A 22,474-nucleotide genomic window follows, 5' to 3' on the forward strand; every position below is an offset into this window, starting at 1 on the left:
TTTTATATTCCAACCCTCTTGAGATAAGTGACAACATTGCATTCGCTTTCTTAATCACGGACTCAACCTGCATGTTTATCTTTAGAGAATCCTCGACTAGCACTCCCAGATCCCTTTGTACTTTGGCTTTATGAATTTTTTCACCGTTTAGAAAGTAGCCTATGCTTTTATTCTTTTTGCCAAAGTGCAAGACCTCACATTTGCTCACGTTGAATTCCATCAGCCATTTCCTGGACCACTCTCCCAAACTGTCTAGATCCTTCTGTAGCCTCCCCACTTCCTCAGTACTACCTGCCTGTCCACCTAACTTCGTATCATCTGCAAACTTCGCTAGAACAGCCCCCAGTCCCTTCATCCAGATCATTAATATATAATGCGAACAGCTGTGGCCCCAATACTGAACCCTGCCGGACACCGCTTGTCACCGGCTGCCATTCCAAAAAAGAACCACTTCCATCCACTTCTGTTATACTCAGCCCCTTCCTTTATCTTATTGCAAGAAACACTGTCCCACAACCAGGTGAGGGCTAAAACCTGAAGATAAGAGAGGATGGAGTCACAGACATAAAAGTGCTCACAAATTAATGAAGAAAATACTTGAATTTGCCAGAGGAGAATGCGGCTGTTCATGTGGGGAGTGGAGACCCCAAAGGGCAGCAAAGCCAATTAGCTTCATTGTGCTGCTCCCCCAATATGCCAGTGTGAACTCATCGTTAATCTGCACATCTCTTACATAACTAATCTCCTTTTACGGTGACACTAGCAGCACCCAGCAAACCTTCATTCTGAGGAAACTTGCACCAGAGACACTCAGCTCCACCGTCAACTTCAGGTCTGAGGAAGAAGCCATAGACCCCTGAGAGGTAGCACTGGCAAGACTTTCTCTTGCACCATGCTCCTGCTCAGAGACTTCCACCTTGGGGTGGTTTTGCTTCCTAGATTAGAATCATGGACCCAATCTGGTGAGCACTTGCCCACCACATCCTCCAGAACTGGCCAAGGAAGAAGTGCCCTGGGTCTCTTTCACTCACAGAACGGTCAGGAAGCAGACACCCACTCAATTCCAGTCAGAAGGCAATCCCACAGTGTTGGCCATTAATGACTTTGTCAAATTGCACGGAGAAGGACAGGAACATCTATTAGGCTTGTCAGAGACTTTGACAGTAATCTTGAGAGGATGAAGTATGCACCTTGGGGACAAAAATAACCGGGTCCACAAGTCTTTTGCACTAAGTAGGGTCTGCCTAGTACATCAGCAACAGAAGGTTACTCAATGAAAGGAAGTTCAAAACCAGCTCAGACATCCTGGAAGGGGCTTTTGTGATAGTGCAAACTTCAGAATTTTAAGAACTGTTCATAGATTGAAAGAATCAGCAATAACTCTGTCTGGAATAAACTGTGAAGAGCCAAGGACAAACTTATACAGGAATTGGAAGCAATTAACTATCCCTGGGAAAAGAAGGAGTCAAGGTTATATAAACAAAACTGTTTTAACAACTGCTTGATAACTGGTTGCCTAATGCCACAAGGACAAATGATTGCCCTGTAGAAGAAGTTAATTACAGGAAACTCCTGCCTTCAAACAGACAGTCAATGCCAAGTGTGATAAGCAACAGGGAAGTTACTTCTGATAATAAGACAAGCTGCAGACTTGATGGTTCCAGAGGAGTCATCAATATTGTGTTAAAAATCATATAACACTAGATTATAGACGAACAGTTTTAATTGGAAGCACTAGCTTTCTGAGCCCTGCTCCTTCATCAGTTAGTTGAAGAAAATTCAGTAACAATATGGGCCTGTAGGAAGTGCAATCCTCTGGGGCTTTTCCTTTCTTGAGAATAAGTGAAATATTTGCTTCTCTCAGAGAGGATGGGAGGTGGTCCTGACTGTATGACTGCTTGTACATATCCAACAGTGGCCCAAACAGCATGTCTATAAACCCCTTGTAAAACTCACTTTGAAGTCCATCTGGGCCGGGCGCTTTACCATTCTGGAGCTGCCTCACCACCTCCTGTATTTCCTGGATTGTCAGGGGGACATTCAGAAAGGACGCCTGCTCTGAAGTTACACCTGGAAGGTCCAGGGTCTTAAAAAAGGATTCCATCTTCATCAGTCTGTTCTCACAGCCCTCCGAACAGTACAGCTCAGGATAGAACTTCTGAAATGCAGTGTTAATCTTTTTCGCATTGAAAGTAAGAGTACCAGCACTCTCTCTGATGGATGTGATAGATTGGGGGGCATTCTTCTTTCTGGCCAGGTACACTAGCTATCTATCTGGTTTATCACCGTACTCAAATATCCTCTGTTTCGTAAAGGAAATTTCTCTCCTTGCTGTCTGAGTGAGCGCAGCATTCAAAGTAGGCCTGAGGGCTGTAATCCGCTGTAATTTGGTTCTAGACGTTTGTCAAAGTATGCTCCCTCAGCTGCCTTCAGCCGGGCCTCGAGTAAACGCCGCTGCTCTCCCCTCTGCTGCTTCTGGATCGCAGAGTAAGAAATAATCAAACCCCATGCACAGGCCTTGGCAGTCTTCCAGAGCACTGAAGGATTACTATCCATCCCCAAAATTAATGTCCCAAAAAATTTTAAATTCCAGTGAAAAATACTCTACAAACTTGCTATCCTTCAAGAGGAAAGGGTCCATGTGGCAGTGCTGGGAGCCTGTCTCGTTACTTACAGTAACCTTCATGTACACTGCTACATGATCGAAAATGCCTATGTTCCCTATTCTGCAAGATAGCACCGAATTCAAAAAGGTCAATGGGAGCAAACCATGTCAATCCTGATATAGCACTTATGTGGCTTAGAGAAAAAGGTGAAATCCCTACCATCAGGGTGAAGACACTTCCACAAATCACCAACCCCAGCTCCTTGTTCAGGTCCAACAACTGCCTGGATTGTGGGGATATACTTGCAACAACAAAGAACAAAGAACATTTACAGCCCAGGAACAGGCCTTTCAATCCTACAAGCCTGCGCCGATCTAAATTCACTGTCAAACCTATCGCCCAATTCCTAAGGATCTGTATCCATCTGCTGAATCTTAGGAGGACTTATACATTTAATGGTAAGGTCTTAGTGTTGCTGAACAAAGTGCAGGTTCATAGCTCCTTGAAAGTGGAGTTGCAGGTAGATAGGATAGTGAAGAAGGCGTTTTGTATGCTTGCCTTTATTGGTCAGAGTATTGAGTACAGGAGTTGGGAGGTCATATTGCGGCTGTACAAGACATTGGTTAGGCCACTGTTGGAATATTGCGTGCAATTCTGGTCTCCCTCCTATTGAATAGATGTTGTGAAACTTGAAAGGGTTCAGAAAAGATTCACAAGGATGTTGCCAGGGTTGGCAGATTTGAGCTATAAGCTCTAGGTTGAATAGGATGGGGCTGTTTTCCTTGGAGCATCGGAGGTTGAGAGGTGACCTTATGGAGACTTATAAACTCATGAGGGGCATGGATAGGGTAAGTAGACAAAGTCTTTTCCCTGGGATGGGGGAGTCCAGAACTAGAGGGCATAGGTTTAGGGTGAGAGGGGAAAGATACAAAAGAGACCTAAGGGTCAACTTTTTCACTCAGAGGGTGATACATGTATGGAATGAGCTTCCAGAGGAAGTGGTGGAGGCTGGTACAATTGCAACATTGAAAAGGCATCTGGATGGGTATATGAATAGGAAGGGTTTAGAGGGATATGAGCTGGGTGCTGGCAGGTGAGACTTGATTGGGTTGGGATATATGGTCGGCATATACGAGTTGTACCGAAGGGTTTGTTTTCATGGTGTACATCTCTATGACTCTATAAATCTACTCATGCATCTGTCCAGATGCATCTTAAATGAATCTACCATGCCTGCCTCCACTACCTCTGCTGGCGCCACGTTCCAGGCAACTACCACCCTCTGTGTAAAGTACTTGCCATGTGTATCCCCCTTAAACTTTTCACCTCTCACTTTGAACGCATGACCTCTTGTTATTGAATCCCTCAGCCTGGGAAAAAGCCTATCTCTATCCACCCTGTCTATACCCTTCATGATTTTGTAGACCTCAATCAGGTCCCCCCTCAACCTCCTTTTTTCTAATGAAAACAATCCTAACCTACTCAAACTCTCTTCATACCTAGCACCTTCCATACCAGGCAATATTCTCATAAGCTATCTCTACACCCTCCCCATCGACTAGAACAGTACACAGTATTCTAAATGTGGCTGAACCAAAGTCTGATACAATTTTAACATGACTTGCCAGTTCTTACACTCAATGCCCCATCCAATGAAGGCAACCATACCATTTAGCTTCTTGACCACTCTATCCACCTGTGCAGCCTCCTTCAGGGTACAATTGATTTGAACTCCTAGATCTCTCTGCTCATCAACTTTTCCCAAGTCTCTTCTGTTTACAATATAGTTGGCTCTCGAATTACACTTCCCAAAATGCAGTACCTCACATTTGCCCAGATTGAACTCCATCTGCCACTTCTCTGCCCAACTCTCTAGCCTGTCTATATTCTCTTGAATTCTTTGACAGTCCCCTATGCTTTCTGCTACTCCACCAATCTCCATATCATCTGCAAAGTTACTGATCAGATCACCAATGCCTTCTTCTAGATCATTTATGTATATTACAAACAAAAGTGACCCCAACACTGATCCCTGTGGAACACCACTGGTCACCTTTCTCTATTTCGAGAACCTCCCTTCAACTACTACTCTTCTGTCTCCTGTTGCTCAACCAGTTCTTTATCCACCTGGCTAGAACACCCTGCACACCATGTGACTTCACTTTCTCCATTAGTTTATCATGGGGAACCTTATCAAACACCTTACTAAAGTCCATGTATATGACATCTACAGCCCTTCCTTTATCATTCAACTGGTCACTTCCTCAAATAACTCTATTACGTTGGTGAGGCACAACTTCCGCCACACAAAACCATGTTTTATCAGGCTCACTGGTTTGTAGTTACCTGGAATATCCCTACTACCCTTCTTGGATAGATGGACAATGTAAGCAACCCTCCAGTCCCCCGGCACCTCACCTGTATTTAAGGATGCTACAAAATTATCTGTCAGGGCCCCAGCTATTTCTTCTCTCACCTCCCTCAGCAACCTGGATAGATCCCATCCGGTCCTGTGCACCTTAATATCCTTTAGCCTACCAACACATCCTCCCTTCTTATATCAATGTGACCCAGAGTAAACAAACTTCTATCTCTAATCTCAACATTCATCATGTATCTTTCCTCAGTGAACAATGATGCAAAGTAACCACTAAGAATCTCACCCATTTGCTCAGGCTCGACACAACCTTCCTTGCTTATGCTCTAGTCGACCAACCCTTTCTCTAGTTACCCTCTTGCTTCTATATATGAATAAAAGGCCTTGGGATTCTCCTTAATCCTACTCGCTAAAGTTATTTCATAACCCCTTATAGCCCGCTTGATTCCTCACTGAAGATTGATCCTATTCTCCCGATATTCCTCCAAAGCCTGTTCTGTTCTTAGCTGCCTGGACCTTATGTACGTTTCCCTTTTCCTCCTGGCTAGTCGTACATTTTCTCCTATCATCCATGGTTCACAAATCTTGCTTTTCCCATTCCTTGTTTTCAAAGGGACATGCCTATCCTGCACTATCTTCAACCTAACTTTGAAAGCCTCCCACATATCAACATTACTCACGATACTCCTTGCATTAAAGCATATGCACTTCAGACCACCAGTTCCTTTGCATTCATCTTCTCTCTGCCTACTCTTCTCCTTGGTAATGCTGACTTCATGATCCTGTACCTTACAGTCTGTATTTCTACCTCACTGTCTACTAATCTTCTCTTCAGGTTCCCAGCCCCCAACCACATTAGTTTAAACCCTCCCCAACAGCAGTAGCAAAAACCCTCCCAAAGACATTAGTTTCAGTCTAGTTCAGGCGTAGACCATCCAATTTATAATAGGCCCACCTTCCCCAGAACCGGTCCCAATGTCCCACAAACCCCTCCCTTCTACACAACCCCGCAAGCCACGTGTACGTCCTGCCTATTCTTTCATTTCTACCCTGGCTAGCATGTGGCATTGGTAGCAATCCCGAGTCCTAATAGTCCTAGAGAAGTAGAGGATAATATTGCGAGGATGATTCAGGAAAAGAGTGAAGGTAGCAGGGTGGTTGTTATGGGGGACTTTAACTTCCCAGATATTGACTGGGAGAGCTATAGCTCGAGTTCATTAGATGGGTCGGTGTTTGTACAATGTGTGCAGGATGGTTTCCTGACACAATATGTCGACAGGCCAACAAGAGGGGAGGCTATATTGGATTTGGTTCTAGGTAATGAACCAGGCCAGGTGTTAGACTTGGAGGTAGGTGAGCACTTCGGGGACAGTGACCACAACTCGGTGACTTTTACTTTAGTGATGGAGAGGGATAATCGTGCGCCGCAGGGCAAGAGCTATAGCTGGGGGCAGGGAAATTATGATGCAGTGAGGCATGACTTAGGATGTGTGGATTGGAAAAACAGGCTTCAAGAGAAGAACACTAATGAGATGTGGGGATTGTTCAAGGAGCAGCTACTGCGTGTCCTCGAAAGGTATGTACCAGTCAGGCATGGTGTAAAGGGCCTTGTGAGGCAGCCGTGGTTTAGTAAGGAATTGGAGTCCCTTGTGAAAGGGAAGAAGGTGGCATATGTAAAGATGAGGCGTGAAGGTTCAGTAGGGGCGATTGAGAGTTATAAGGTAGCCAGGAAGGAGCTAAAGAGGGAGCTAAGAGAAGCGAGAAGGGGACATGAAAAGTCTTTAGCTGGTAGGATTAGGGAAAACCCAAAGGCTTTCTATAGGTATGTCAAGAATAAAAGGATGACTAGGGTAGGTATCGGTCCAGTCAAGGATAGTAGTGGGAAGTTGTGTGTGGAGGCGGAGGAGATTGGAGAGACATTAAATCAGTACTTTTCATCAGTATTCACTCAGGAACAGGACACTGTTGCTGATGTGAATATGGAATCACAATTAATTAGAATGGATGCCCTGGAAATATGCAGGGAAGAGGTTTTGGGAATATTGGAAAGGATGAATATAGATAAGTCTCCTGGGCCTGATGGCATTTACCCCAGGATCCTATGGGAAGCTAGGGAGGAGATAGCAGAGCCATTGGCCTGGATTTTTATGTCGTCGTTGTCAACGGGAATAGTACCAGAGGACTGGAGGATAGCGAATGTGGTCCCATTGTTCAAGAAAGGGAGTAGGGATAGCCCGAGTAACTATAGGCCAGTGAGTCTGACTTCAGTGGTGGGCAAAGTCTTAGAGAGAATGGTAAGGGATAAGATTTATGAACATCTGGGTAGGAATAACGTGATCAGGGATAGCCAGCATGGTTTTGTGAAGGGCAGGTCGTGCCTCACAAACCTTATTGAGTTCTTTGAGAAGGTGACCAAGGAAGTGGATGAGGGTAAAGCAGTAGATGTTGTGTATATGGATTTTAGTAAGGCGTTCGATAAGGTTCCCCATGGTAGGCTAATGCTAAAACTTCGGAGGTATGGCATTGAGGATACATTAGAGGTTTGGATTAGGAATTGGCTGGCTGGAAGGAGACAGAGGGTAGTAGTTGATGGATTATGTTCATCTTGGAGCGCAGTTACTAGCGGTGTACCACAAGGATCTGTTTTGGGACTATTGCTTTTTGTTATCTTTATAAATGATCTAGAGGAAGGACTTGAAAGCTGGGTAAGCAAGTTTGCGGATGACACAAACGTCGGTGGAGTTGTGGATAGTGAGGAAGGAAGTGGTAGGTTACAGCGGGATATAGATAAGTTGCAGAGCTGGGCGGAAATGTGGCAAATGGAATTCAATGTAGCTAAGTGCGAAGTCGTTCACTTTGGTAGGAATAACAAGATGATGGATTACTGGGCTAATGGTAGGCTACTTGGTAGTGTGGATGAGCAGAGGGATCTTGGTGTCTATGTACACAGATCTCTGAAAGTTGCCACCCAGGTAAATAGTGCTGTGAGGAAGGCATATGGAGTACTGGGCTTTATTGGCAGAGGAATTGAGTTCCGGAGTCCTGAGGTCATGTTGCAGTTGTATAAGACTCTGGTGCGGCCTCATCTGGAGTATTGTGTGCAGTTTTGGTCGCCATACTATAGGAAGGATGTGGAAGCTTTAGAACGAGTGCAGAGGAGGTTTACCAGGATGTTGCCTGGAATGGTAGGAAAATCTTATGAGGAAAGGCTGAGGCACTTGGGGCTGTTCTCATTGGAGAAGAGAAGGTTTAGGGGAGATCTGATAGAAGTGTATAAGATGATTAGGGGTTTAGATAGGGTAGATACTAAGAACCTTTTACAGCTAATGGAGTCAGGTGTTACTAGGGGACATAGCTTTAAATTAAGGGGTGGTAGGTATAGGACAGATGTTAGGGGTAGATTCTTCACACAGCGGGTTGTGAGTTCATGGAATGCCCTGCCCGTATCAGTGGTGAACTCTCCTTCTTTATGGTCATTTAAGCGGGCATTGGATAGGCATTTGGAAGTTATTGGGCTAGTATAGGTTAGGTAGGATTCGGTCGGCGCAACATCGAGGGCCGAAGGGCCTGTACTGCGCTGTATCCTTCTATGTTCTATGTTCTATCACTACCTATGAGGTCCTCCTCTTAAACTTCTCTCCTAGCTTCCTGAATTCTGCTTTCAGGACCTCATCTCATTTCTTACTTATATCAGTGTCTATACACTGGCTGGCTTTTCACCCTTTCCATTCAGAATGCTCTGCAGCCAATCAGTGGCATCCCTGACTCGAGCACCTGGGAGGCAACATACCATCCAGGGGTCTTGTCTTTGGTCACAGAACTGCCTTTCTATTCCCCTTACAATAGAATCTCCTGCCTTTCTGCACAGCAGAGCCCGCCACGGTGCCATGATTCTGGCAACTGCTGCCCTGCCCGAGTGAGCTATCTCCTCCCACAGTATCCAAAACGGTCTCCATGTTTTGGAGGGAGATGACCGCAGAGGACACCTGCATTGCCTTCCTACTCTTTCTCTGCCTTTCACTGTCTACCTAGCAATTCTAGTGGTGTGACCAACTCACTAAACATGGCCTCAGCATCGCAGATGCTCCACAGTGAGTCCATCCGCATCTCCAGAGCCGTCATGTGGGCAAACAAGAGCTGCAGCTGGACACACTTCTTGCAAGTGTAAGAGTCAGGAATGTCAGCCATGTCCCTGAGCTCCCACATCAAGCAAGAGGCACACGCCATGGATCTGAGGTCCCCTGCCATTATAAGCCTTAGCTTTATATCAACTAACTAATAACAAACACTTAAATATATAAAAGAAAAGACAAAACCCTTACCTTACAGAATCCTTTTCTTCTGGTTAGAGGAAGGGGTGAAGTGGGAGGGAGATACTACATGTGTTGTATCTTGGGTTTAGCTGCTGCCCAAATATATACTATGTTCTTACCTTTCCAGCAAGCTCCTGGTCCCAATGTCACCTCCACTCTGCCCCCTCTGCTCCCGGACAGGAAAAAGGCTGTGAGCTTCAAAGATAAGTATTTATACTGTTCACTTACCTTACTGGCAAGTTCCATCACCTCCGCTCTGTCTCCCACTACTCCCGGACAGGAAAAAGTCCCCTAAGCATTCTGTCCACTTTGGGGTCAATAAGTCGGTTAAAGTTATAATTGTATGATGCACCCCAAGGGCCATCAACCTGGAAAGAGCATACATTAAAAATTTGAGGGTATGTGCCGGGGACAATATACATTTAATGGCCAATTCGTCCTCAGCAAAATCCTCAAACAACAATAGGTTAGAATCCCTATAGTGTGGAAACAGGACCTTCGGCCCAACCAGCCCACACTGACCCTACGAAGAGTAACCCACCCAGACCTATTTCCCTCTGAATGATGCACTTAACACAATTTAGCATGGCCAATTCACCTGACCTGCACATCTTTGGACTGTGGGAGGAAACACACACAGACACAGGGAGAATGTGCAAACTCCGCACAGACAATCACCCAAGGCTGCAATTAAACCTGTGACCCTGGTGCTGTGAGGCAGTAGTGCTAAAAACTAAGCCACTGTGCCGCCCAATGACCAGACTATGACCATACAATCTGTTTTCAGTTTAAGGGTTAAACATTTGTCAGAACACAATGGAAGACATGCTGGATCTTCAACATGGTGCTATGCTATCTTTTACACGCAGCTAAGAGAGCAGATAGGGATTTGTTTAAACATCACATTGGACAGCTTGCCCTTCCAATATTGGGGCACTCAGTGAGTCTCAGTGTAGATTTTTATATAGCAGGCTCTGAAATGGGGCTTGAACTCACAATCTCTAACTGAGCAGGCAACAGTGATACTGATTGAGACATGGCTGACACTGAACCTACACAAGTCTGTCTACTAAGTCACATTCGAGTTATCTGTGCCTTTGTGTGGTGTTTATAGCTACAGTGTGAGTGGAGATGTGAGGTTTTTTCATCACTTGTTTTGTAGTAAATAATCTCTATCTCATACACTATAATGAACTGCTTTGATGTTGCTGATATCCTCCAGTTCCTTGGAATTTACTTAAAGTTCACTTTGGAAATACAAGGTTAGCTTACACTCAACCCAACATTTTTTAGATCAGAGTGGTGCTGGAAAAGCACAGCAGGTCAGGCAGCATCTGAGGAGCAGGAAAATTGACGTTTCAGGCAAAACCCCTTCATCAGGAATAGAGGCAGGAAGCCTCCATGGTGGAGAGATAAATTCAACCCAACAGATGACTCAAAGCTGAAGTGTAAATGAGGCTCTAGTAGCTATTTAACAATTTGATAATTGTGTAGTTTAATACCAAAATTAGAGGATTTCTTAACAGACACAGAACCTTTCCAATGAATTTGAGAAAGTGGATCCTGAAATGTGGAAGGTCTGACAATTGCATTTGCGTGCTATAATCTGTTTCTTTTATTTTTCATTTTCTCAAACAGTAAAATCTTGAAATGCTGTTTAAAATGCAAAGTGAAGTCTGATAGCATCTCGTACAATTGCATCTCAGTAACTGAAGACATTTTACCAAACCATCAGAAATCTTATCATCAAATCTATAGTTGTTTAACTTGAGATGTTAGATTTATAAATACCAAATTCGACATCTTCAAATACAAAGTGCACATCTGCAGTGAAATCACACTCTGAAGCTATGACTTGCTTTTTGCATTGTTTAATTTGCTTTGGCAGGCATAACAGGGACTAGTGCCGCACCCTGAGGCACTGTACATGAGTTAATAGCTACTTCTAATGAGATGTTTCCTCTGTTACACAAAGCCTTGATAAGACAAACTATGTTTCAAACTGCAAAATATAAGATATCATGCTTTGTCTCAAGTTTAAAATCACACCACACCGGGGTTATCGTCCAACAGGTTTATTTGGAAGCACTAGCTTTCAGAGCACTGCTCCTTCATCAGGTGGTTATGGAGTATTGAAGATTTTTACGCCATATAAACTGACTTAAATGCTCCCATAGGCAAGCATGAGCCTCTGAAATGCAGATAGTAAAGGTTTAAAGTTCATGTTTTAACAGGTACATGAAGCACCGATGTGTTGGTATTTTCTTTGGACTTTGAGTTCTGACAAAATGCAGGGGGCTGTGGTGGGGAAATGAATGTTGAGAGATCCAGGAAAAAGGTAAATCTGGAAACATCACTACAGCTTATTTATGATCAATTTTGATTATGACTAAATTTATAAAATTAATTGACATTTTTAATCATATCATGCTGTAGAGCCAATAAAATCCATGCAAGTATTGTGAATATTCAAGTAAATTTGCAAAAGTTCTGGTGGTTAGAAATCTAGTTCAGAAATGAGATGAATTCAGGGGCTTCAAGAGCACATGTCATTTGAATTTATTTGCTTCAGCAGGGCCATGTCTTAATGTCACGTGTACTCAAGTACAGGGATACACAAGTACAGTGAAAGGTTTACCATGTCGCTGTTACCGATTCTTTGTGTTTTAACAATACCAGGATAATGTTGTTCCAACAGATGTATACTGCCAGATTCCCTCACTAATGTTTCTTTATCTTCAGATGGATTTGAAAACTAACCTCGGCACAGCAATTGTTTGTTGCTGGATGTGGCTGGGTCTAGTTCACTCAGGTAACACCTTCTAAACAAATAAGGTTTAATCCCTGCACATTTAACACACACATGGCTGATTCACACAGTGTCACACTCTTGCCTCTAAATCAGGTTTAAAAAAAACACTAAAGCCAAACCCAAGCCCATGATTAAGATTGGTAGCTTTAACATGGCATTGTAGGATATGCAGTCTTTCAGATGTGATGTAGGTGAAATTGCAGTCAAAGAGTGTGGTGCTAGAAAAGCACAGCCGGTCAGGCAGCATCAGAGGGGCAGGAGAATTGATGTTTCGGGCATAAGCTGATGAAGGGTTTATGCTCAAAACATCGACTCTCCTGCTCCTCGGATGCTCCTGACTGGCTGTGCTTTTCCAGCCCACACTCTTCGATTCTGATCTTTAGCATCTGCAGTCCTCACTTTTTCCTAGATTAAATTGCAATCTGGATGCTCTTTCAATTAAGAACAGAGACAGCTTTTTGGTGTCAGTACCAGTAATATCCTTTATCCGATAAAATCTAAAAGATTTGTTAGTTCCATTGTAGGTACAGGGACTTCACAGAACCACAGAACAGAAGGAGGCCTTTCAGCCACGTCTGGGGTGACTTTGCAGTGATAAGTTATCTAGTACGACTCCCCTGCCTTCTACCTATAGCCCTGTATATTCATTCCTTCCAGATAGTAAATCATTTCCATTTTGGGTGTCTTAATTGAGCCTGTCTCCATCATATCTCTCACTGTAAAAGATATTTTTTTCTCGAATGTCACCATTATTTCCTCTGTCAATGACCACTTGTGTTCTCAATTCTTCCACTAATGGGAACAATATTTTCCCTATCTGGTCCAAATCCATTATGATTTTCGTTATGTCCCCTTAACCTGCTATTTCTCCAAGGACAGTATCCCAACCTCTCTGATCTATCTACTTAGCTGAAGCAGACGTACTTTGAATCTGTATTAGTAATAAAGTGGCTGCGTAGTGTTTTAATAAGGTGGTATAGAAATGCTCTTTCTCTTTTCATAGAATCCATACAGTGTGGAAACAAGACAAAAGTCCACACCGACCTCTGTAGAGTATCCAACCAGATCCATTCCCCTACCCTATCACTCTACAGTTACCCTGACTAATGCACATAACCTAAACATTCCTGAACGCTATGGACAATTTAGCATAGCCAATTCACCTAACCTGCACATCTTTGGATTGTGTGAGGAAACCAGAGCACTTGGAGGAAACCCACACAGCCATGGGGAGAATGTGCAAACTCCACACAGACAGTCGCCTGTGGCTTGAATCAAACCCGGGTCCCTAGCACTGTGAGGTAACAGTGCTAACCACTGAGTCACCGTGCCATGCTCAAACAGGCATTAAAACATGTTTCTATATTTCCCAAAAATCTGACTATTTTTGCAATAGTTCAGGTGATTAGGAATCTAGTTCAGAAATCAGATGAACTCAGGGGTTTCAAGAGCACATGTCATTTGAATTTATTTGCTTCAACAGACCATGTTTTAATGTCACGTGTACTCAAGTACAGGGATACACAAGTACAGTGAAAGGTTTACCAGGTCTCTGTTACTGATGCCATCTTAGGTACAAAAACACTGAGGGACAAAATCTGAGATAGAAAGAAGAGGAAAAAAAAGCTAAAAGTTCAAAATTACAGCCTTTCTTAAGTGCTTAGTCATGCTGGCCTCACAATCCCCACACGGACTCCAAATTCTCCACCTTGCAGTCCTCAACCACATTGTGCACACTCTCCTCAAGGGGGCTCCCTCTCTCCATGGGGGCTCCCTCTCCCTGCGCTGGCTCCCTCTCCTCAAGGGGGCTCCCTCTCTCCATGGGGGCTCCCTCTCCCTGCGCTGGCTCCCTCTCCTCAAGGGGGCTCCCTCTCTCCATGGGGGCTCCCTCTCCCTGTGCTGGCTCCCTCTCCTCATGTGGGCTCCTTCTCTCCATGGGGGCTCCCTCTCCCTGCATTGGCCCCCTCTCCTCATGTGGGCTCCCTCTCCCTGCACTGGCCCCCTCTCCCTGCACTGGCCCCCTCTCCCTGCACTGGCCCCCTCTCCCTGCGCTGGCCCCCTCTCCCTGCGCTGGCTCCCTCTCCTCATGTGGGCTCCCTTCTCCTCATGTGGGCTCCCTCTCCCTGCACTGGCCCCCTCTCCCTGCACTGGCCCCCTCTCCCTGCGCTGGCCCCCTCTCCCTGCGCTGGCTCCCTCTCCTCATGTGGGCTCCCTTCTCCTCATGTGGGCTCCCTCTCCCTGCACTGGCCCCCTCTCCTCAAGGGGGCCCCCCTCTCCTCATGTGGGCTCCCTCTCCCTACGCTGGCTCCCTCTACCTGCACTGGCCCCCCTCTCCTCAAGAGGGCCCCCTCTCCTCATGTGAGGTCCCTCTCCCTGCACTGGCTCCCTCTCCCCATGGGGCTCCCTCTCCCTGCATGGCTCCCTCTCCCTGCACTGGCTCCCTCTCCCCATGGGGGCTCCCTCTCCCTGCACTGGCTCCCTCTCCCTACATTGGCTCCCTCTCCCCATGGGGGCTCCCTCTCTCTGCGCTGGCTCCTTCTCCTCATGTGGGCTCCCTCTCCTCACGTGGGCTCCCTCTCCCTGCGCTGGCTCCCTTTCCCTGTGCTGACTTGGTGATACCTCAGATACTGAGAGACCTCGGGCCTGTCTGTGGTTTCAGTATCAGTTGCTAATCATCTACATTTATAGAGAGCAGTTTTATCAATGCTGACCAAAACTGGGCAGGTGAGATCTCTCGGAAGCTGCACGAAATGATATTTTCACACTGTTTTCACAAACATGTAACCGCTTTAGGCCAGAAATTAATTATCATAAAACAAACTTGTTTTTATTCCTCTGAATTTCCCTTTGAGTCTCACTCCTTATTTCCCCTCTGTTAAAGTCGGTAATGTGACAAGATTACAATATATTGTGGGTTCCACCAGAGGGGGCCATGTCTCAGCCTAAGAGGAAAATTTTGAAAATTAAAATAAAATCTTAAGGGTTTGCTGAGGGCACAGAAAAGGACTTTCCAAAGGTGAATCCTGATACCCCACTTATCCAGGCACCAACAGCACTAGTTTCCATGCCTGACAGATTAGATTACCCTTTAATGCTTTGCTCGTGACGCTGAGAGAGATCAGAGACGTTACTGAGTGCTTTTTTGCCTGAGCCAGTATATTTACAGGGTCACTGACACAGATCACATTGGTTATAAGTAGTGGGATCATCGACCTGTGGAGTTTAGTCCCAAGGTAATTACAATGTACAATTTAAGACATACCTGGCCATATCCAGTTCACAGGAATTTAATTAATCTATTCTGGTTTAAATTATGAATTTTGGAGATATCTTCTTGCCAAGTTAAGTATTTGATTTGCACCTTTTCTGGCATTAATTATAGTGGTCTTCCATTTTTTTATTACAGATCGCAGGGTGTGTTTAGAAGCCAATGCAGAATCATGTGAGAAATGTATACAAGTTGGACAAAATTGCGGATGGTGTTCACAAGTTGTAAGTTAGCAATGTTTGAAATAGAAGACAGTTCCACCTGCTGCTGATGGCTGGATTTTTTCAAGCCAACCTTTCCAATTTATAAAGAACACTAAGGCTGTGGATGATAGCATTGCTTTCAGGAGCACAAATATCCCATGTCATAAACTCCACTGCTACAAACAGTTACAATCCCAGGCCAGACTGCCTACATTTTGTCATCATCTGACTGGGACCTACAAGTATGAGATCCCAGTAACGTACCATTAGAGTAAGGAGGTGTTAGAGTAACTGTGGTTGAGCACTCTGCAGAATGAATTAAATAGCAGAAGTGGTCAAGAGAGATTCCATAGATTTTTTGTCGCAACCCCTCAGCCAGTACTGACACTGCGGGTTATCAAAACTTATTGAAACTTTGTCTCCTCCACAAATAATTCCAATTCTTCACTTCTGAAGACCTCATTTTAGAGCATCCTTAAAAGCCACTCCAACACAGACTACCTCAATGATTGCTCACATCCTCATAGTTTGCTGTCCTTTCCTGGGATCACACTCCCTCATTCTAGAGCTGCCCTCTAGCCCCTAATTACTGGCACAATTTCAGCTTGTCCACAGACAGCTAGCTTCACCAAGCTGGTACTGCCCCTGGGTCTGGAGCACAGTTAAAATTGGGACTTCAGCATTGTTGGACCATAGCTGAGCAAGACAAAGTGAATTATTGACTGACTATAATTGGAAACTTGAGTTAAAGTGGAAATTTAGTGTGAAGGTGGGGGGCTGAGCAAGGGTTTACTGCAGGAAATATGCATTCCAGATAAGAAGTAAGTGGGAGCAGATAAAGTGAGGATCAAGTGGTTGTCTTGCAGTGAGTCCAGCAGTGGAGTGGCATACCAAACCCCAGCATGATACAAGTGCAAGGAAAGAGACTGATTGGTGAATAGGGTTGGCGAAGATTTCAAATTGTTGAAGTGAAAGTCAGGTCTTCAATTTGTTTAGGACTCCAGTGTTTTTTTTCCCTTCTTACGAAAATGACTCGAGCATTAGATTGATTCTGGTGAATTTTTATTTCTCTTTAGTTAATAAAAACAATATGTAAGTACAGTGTAGTGTAAAAGCTAGGGAATCTTGAGTAATTAATATATAAGCTGAGTCAAGAGTGAGAGTGGTGGCAGGATAGGTGACGTGTCATTGCTGCAACATGTGGAAGCTTCTGAACTCCAGTGTGATTCAGAGCGAGCACATCTGCAGTACGTGTTTGCAGCTCAAGGATCATTGGACCTGAGTAGTGGAGCTGGAGTCTGAGCTTCAGATATTATGTCACACTAGGGAAGAGGAAAGATACCTGGGCATTTGCTCCTGAAAGAGGTCATATTTCTCAGAGTCAGTACTTTTAAATCGGTCTGTGATCAGGAACAAGAGGGTGTGGTGAGGCAGGTCTGAGGGCCTAGGGGTTCAAATTGAGGACCCTCCACCCCTGCAATTATCTAACAGTTACAAGCTTCTTACAAGTAAACACTGCAGGGAGGGTGACCATGGCACTTTGGTACAGGGAGCCATTCAGGGAAGGAAATAGAAAAGTAGTTGAGGTAGGGGGCAGTGTGATAAGAGGAAATAGATAGTGTTCTCTGCAGCTATGAGCAGGAGTCCTGAAGTCTGTGTTGCCTGCTCGGTTCCAGTGTTAAGGATAGCTCCTTGGGGCTGTGGAAGAACTCAGAGAGGAAGGTGAGAGAGAGAACCATTAGCTGTTGTCCATGATGGTACCAACAGCTTAGGAATGACAAGAAAGAAGGCTCTGCTGAAAGATGTTGAACAGTTAAAACGTAAATTGAAAAGCAGAACCTCCAAGATAATCTCAGGATTACTACTGAGCCACAGACAAACTAGCGTACGGTAAATAAAGTTGCGGAGTCAAATGTGTGGCTCAGAGATTGGTTTGGGTGGAATGGGCTTTAGTTTTTGGAGCACTGGCACCAAAACTGGATTAGAAAGGGGTACTTCTGGTAGGATGGGCTTCACTTGAACTCTAAGAATTGGGACAGAAGTAGGCCAGTAAACCTGAAGCCTGCTCTGTCATTCAACAAGATCATAGCTGATCTGTTTGAGCTTTGGATTCCATATGAGAATTTTTCTTTATAGTGGGAACATACTTATACTACATTTTAAAATAAATGTTATTAGGTTGCCACCAATTTGTGTACTATGTTGAAATTGAAGAATAGAAAAGACCTTAACAGTGATTAGGGACTCACTGAAAAACAGCTAGTTCCTTTCTTTGTAGGTGAAAAATAATGCATCTATCCTGTAAGAGAGAGGAAAGTGGGTCAGTGAAGGTGATGCAGTCTGCTTTGGCGAATTACTTGTTAGAAAGGAATTGCCACCAGTGTATGTAGCCCGTGAGAGGCTTGGAGCAGTGCTAGGTGTATGAGGATGAGGTGAAGCACATCAATGAGGTCTAATCCATAGAGATGGCTGACGGTGAGTGGTAGGGATCTGGTAGTTTGAGCAGTGCTGACGCTAATGGTGTAATTGATAGGAGATAGCATTTGATGATGTATTAACTATTGTTGACTACTCTTGAGGGAGCATAAAATGTCTTGCAGCACTACATCCAAGTTCTTAAAACTTGACATTCACAGTTAACGGTTCCAGTCGCCTTTTGACCATCCTTCTGGAGGCTTTCCTGTGGATACAGGCTATCTCTCCTTTTGCCTCCTCTGATGAGGCCACCAAGAATTGAAAAAAACTTGAAGTTCACTTTTTCCAGAAATGCTTTCCCAGATCAGATTCTGCAATATCACAACTCCCGGTACGTCCTTCAGCCACTATGTACCTCCACTGGAAGAAGCACAGTCCAGCTTTAAGCAGTGCTAGTCACTCACAATATCCACCCAGTGCTGATATATCCAGCCAATGAACAGGACAGTGCAAACTACCTGAATGCAGAAATCAGTCGAGTATCTAAGCAACATCTAGTTGGCGTGTGCTACAATCATGCATTGTGGTTAAGGCATATACAGAGCAAAGCATAGATTCATAATGACATTACCAGAAAGACAGAGACATCAGCTAAAGTAAAATGCCTCAATGTTTGAGTTAGAGAAGATGCACGACTGTAGGGAAAGAGCACGATCATGTGATTAACTTTGGACTTCTCTCAATAAAAACCTGCACAGACATTTGTTGGGTGATTGGCTGCCTTTGTACTGTAAAACTTTGTATGCCTCTTAGAAAATCTGAATAGCTTTACTGCTAAAAAAGCAAATGAACTTATCCAGTCTGTCCTGTTTTATAGGAATTCTTGAGCCATGGGGTATTACCAATGGCACGCTGTGATGATATTGAATCATTAAAAAGAAGAGGATGTCCAATGGAACATATTGAATATCCTAAAGGTTCTGTGAGAATTATTAGTGATAAAAATCTGACTGATGTGGAAAACGGGAAGAAGGTGAATTCCGAGGATGTAAGCCAGATTCAAGCACAGAAGCTTGTTGTGAAATTACGACCAGGTACATCAAATTACAGGAAAGCCCAGTGAAAGCTTCCAATCAAACATAATTATTCACAAATTGTTGTGTAAGACTTTATAGTTACCATTGTCTATGCAGCATCAATCATTCTTAATCTTAAATATACATACATATGCAAACTCACTTCTATAAGCATGCTGTTAAATATAGTCTTGTGGTAAGTTCTACTCAAAATGTTCTGGATCAGTGGTGCTGGAAGTGCACAGCAGTTCAGGCAGCATCCAACGAACAGTTGATCACTCTTTCTTCCTCATGCTGATGCTGTATAGCACTTTATCTTCTTATTCAGGATTTCCAATATTTCTCTCCCATTACAATTTCTGCCTTTTTTGTTTGTTTTAACATTTTCTCAATGTTATAGCCTAACATTAATCTTTGCAGTATTGTACATGTTTTATTTGAATTGATGCCGTCAATGACTTCTTTAGTTAGTCAAAGATTGCTCTCACAGCATGAAGCAATTTTTTCTCCATACATTTGTTTAGCATTAGAAAATATCTCCTTAAATATCTCCCCTACTTTTCTATCACCTTCCCTGTACCCGATTTTCCCATTCTACCTTCTATAATTCTGTAATCTGGTCTGCGCTAATAATTACACCAGAAATCATTTAAGCTCAGTGCTGTACATCTCTACGACTCTGTGACTCTATAAAAATGCACAGGACCCTTTTTATGTTGTCAAAAGGAATTGATACAAATATTGCACCTTTTCCAGAAAGATTGTCATGGAGACAGCCAGTCTCTGCTACATCCTTGTGTTAACGCTGTGGCCAATCAGAATCTACCTGCCTGGCTGAAAATTAAACTTGACGGGTAATTGGTCTTGCTAAATCTCTATGCCAATGAGGGTCAAACCAATCAAACCATTTTCATGCTGTATTAAATAGTGTCCCTTTATTCAGCTGTAGCTCTGTTCAGTGCAAGTTGAAAAGTTTCACTTACTTGTCATCTTTAAGCAATGTTTAAGTTCCATTTCATTTGAGTCAACTGTAACTTCAAACACATATCATTGCCTTCGTTTATGTTTGAGACACTAATTTCAGACTCATGTTTCTCACCATGTAACTAAAATTGAAATTCTACAATGTTAAGATCAGTTTTACTGAGAAGATCCTTTACTCTGAGGTCATTAAGCAATCCTGTCTCATTAAACATGACCAGATCTAAAATAATCTGTCCCCTTGGTGGCGTCAGAATGGATTGATCTATGACATAGGCTGTGAATTCATCTTCTAGGCTTTCTTTTGCCAACTTTGGGGCTGCACGGTGGCTCAGTGGTTAGCACTGCTGCCTCACAGAGCCAGGGACCCAGATTCAATTCCAGCCTCAGGAGACTGTATGTGTGGAGTTTGCACATTCTCCACGTGTCTGCGTGGGTTACTTCCATGTACGCCGGTTTCCTTCTGCAGTCCAAAGATGCGCACTTTGAGTGAATTGGTTATGCTAAATTGCCCATCGTGTTCAGCGATGTGTAGGTTAGGTGCATTCGTCAAGGGTAAATGTAGAGTAATGGGGAATGGGTTTTGGTGGGATACTTTTCTAAGGATCAGTGAGGACTTGTTGGGCCAAATGGCCTGTTTCCATACTGCAAGTATTCTCTTCTAACTTGAATCACCAATTCATGAAGATTACAATCTTGCTTAATTATTGCTCTTACTATTGTCTACAGGTATGAACAGTTGCACCTTGTTCCCACTAAACCAACCTTCTCTTCCCATTTTCAAACTTTAAAAGCCAACCCTGTTGGGCAGGTGTTAGAACAGGTCACATGACCTTTTCAATGTTCCATTTTATCCTGCATTAAATAGACATTATGAAAAAAATAAATAAACTTTGAATTTGGAACACCAGCCCTATCCTGCCCCATTTCACAGTTGTCAAAGACATGAAATGGACTTGATTTACTCATGTATAGACTGATTTACTTGCCAATAATTAATGCGTAACAATGATAACTTCAGTATTGGTCGCTTTTCACATAATGAAACCTCAACACTGCACAGTGGGCTTTCAGCAGGATTCCTTCCACCAAGAAATGACTGCTCTTACCTATCTTAGAATACCGAGGGAAGACAACCAGATAGTGCAAAACACCCTTTCATTCTTAATGAGACAATACTATGGCTTTAAGAGGTGACAGAGGGTCTGTTCTTGTGAGGCCATGGATTTATTTTTAAGGAAGTGGAATCAAGCTCCCACAAAATCAGGAATTTAGTTTAACTTTCAGTAGCTACAGCGAAGCTCTTGAGTTTTCTTCATCTCTCTTTCTCTCAGTATTTTCTATTGGTCTTCTTTCTTCCTGAACAGGAGAAACAATGCATGTGAGACAATCTATTTGACTGAGTTTGTGTTTGCCAAGGGTGTGTTTATGGGATGTTACTATATTGGAACAGCTAATCAGCAGTAGGTAACATATATATTCCTGTTAATTATTTCAATAGAATTACAGGTAAGCTTTTGTTAAATTCTTATTTTGTCCATATTTTAACTATAGTGTAAAAATAAATTGTGTTTTGCTTCAAACCTAGTAGGTTGACCAATTGAATTGCATTCGGAACACACTGCTTTTGAATTCACATGTTACTTGCTGATTTCTGCTGGATTACTATCTCATTAAGGAGTCTCTCAGCATTAATGATCTTGTAAATTTTTTTCTTTTGCATGAAGAATATGTGCATAGTCAGTGTTTATTACCCATCCCTAATTACCCTTGGGAAGGTACAGGTTTTGTTGAACCTCTGAAATGTTTGCAATAAACACATTCCCACAATGCTGTTAGAAAGGGTCTTTCAGGATGTTAACTGATCAACATCAAAGGAACCGTGCTACAGTTAAAATCAGAATAGAGTGTGGCTTAGAGGGAATTCGCAGTGGGAGGTGTTCCCATGCATTTGCTGCTTTTGTCTTTCTAGATGATAGAAGTCATGGGGAAAGGTACAATCAAAGAAGTCTTAGTGAGTTGCTGCAGTGCATCTTGTATATTTCATATTTGTGATTTCATAACATGAAAATTTTTTGTGACTTTTTAGGTGAGCCTCAAACCTTCTCACTGCAGTTTCAGAGAGCTGAAGACTATCCCATTGATCTTTACTACCTTGTGGACCTCTCCCTTTCTCAGCAGGATGACTTAGAAAACATGAAAAGACTAGGAATTGAGCTGGAGAGAAAATTGCAGAAGACAACTACTGATTTCAGGATTGGTAATGAAAGCCTTAAACCTTTCTTTTATGATCTGGATCCTTGAAGTTGTATAAAACACCACAATAGCCAGCATAAGAATTGTAAGATAAGACTAGACTGCTTTCTCCCCCTCAGAAAAGTTGACTTTGGCAAAATAAAGTTCATGTCAAAGCCCTGAGTTTA

The 22,474-nt window shown here is 43.4% G+C and overlaps 1 protein-coding gene across 2 annotated transcripts in view; it reads left to right on the forward strand.

Annotated features, from left to right (window-relative positions):
- The window catches only part of LOC132816136 (integrin beta-1-like), a 117,383-nt gene that overhangs the window by 26,206 nt on the left and 68,703 nt on the right, over positions 1–22,474 (forward strand). For both annotated transcript variants that reach the window (XM_060825601.1, XM_060825602.1), the window contains exons 2-5: positions 12,039–12,108; positions 15,515–15,600; positions 18,872–19,088; positions 22,141–22,311. In XM_060825601.1, coding sequence (XP_060681584.1) covers positions 12,039–12,108; positions 15,515–15,600; positions 18,872–19,088; positions 22,141–22,311 — 544 coding nt within the window. The remainder of the gene's footprint in view (positions 1–12,038; positions 12,109–15,514; positions 15,601–18,871; positions 19,089–22,140; positions 22,312–22,474) is intronic.

Source organism: Hemiscyllium ocellatum, chromosome 5 (assembly GCF_020745735.1).
Source record: "Hemiscyllium ocellatum isolate sHemOce1 chromosome 5, sHemOce1.pat.X.cur, whole genome shotgun sequence".
In the NCBI taxonomy this organism is placed as follows: Eukaryota; Metazoa; Chordata; class Chondrichthyes; order Orectolobiformes; family Hemiscylliidae; genus Hemiscyllium; species Hemiscyllium ocellatum.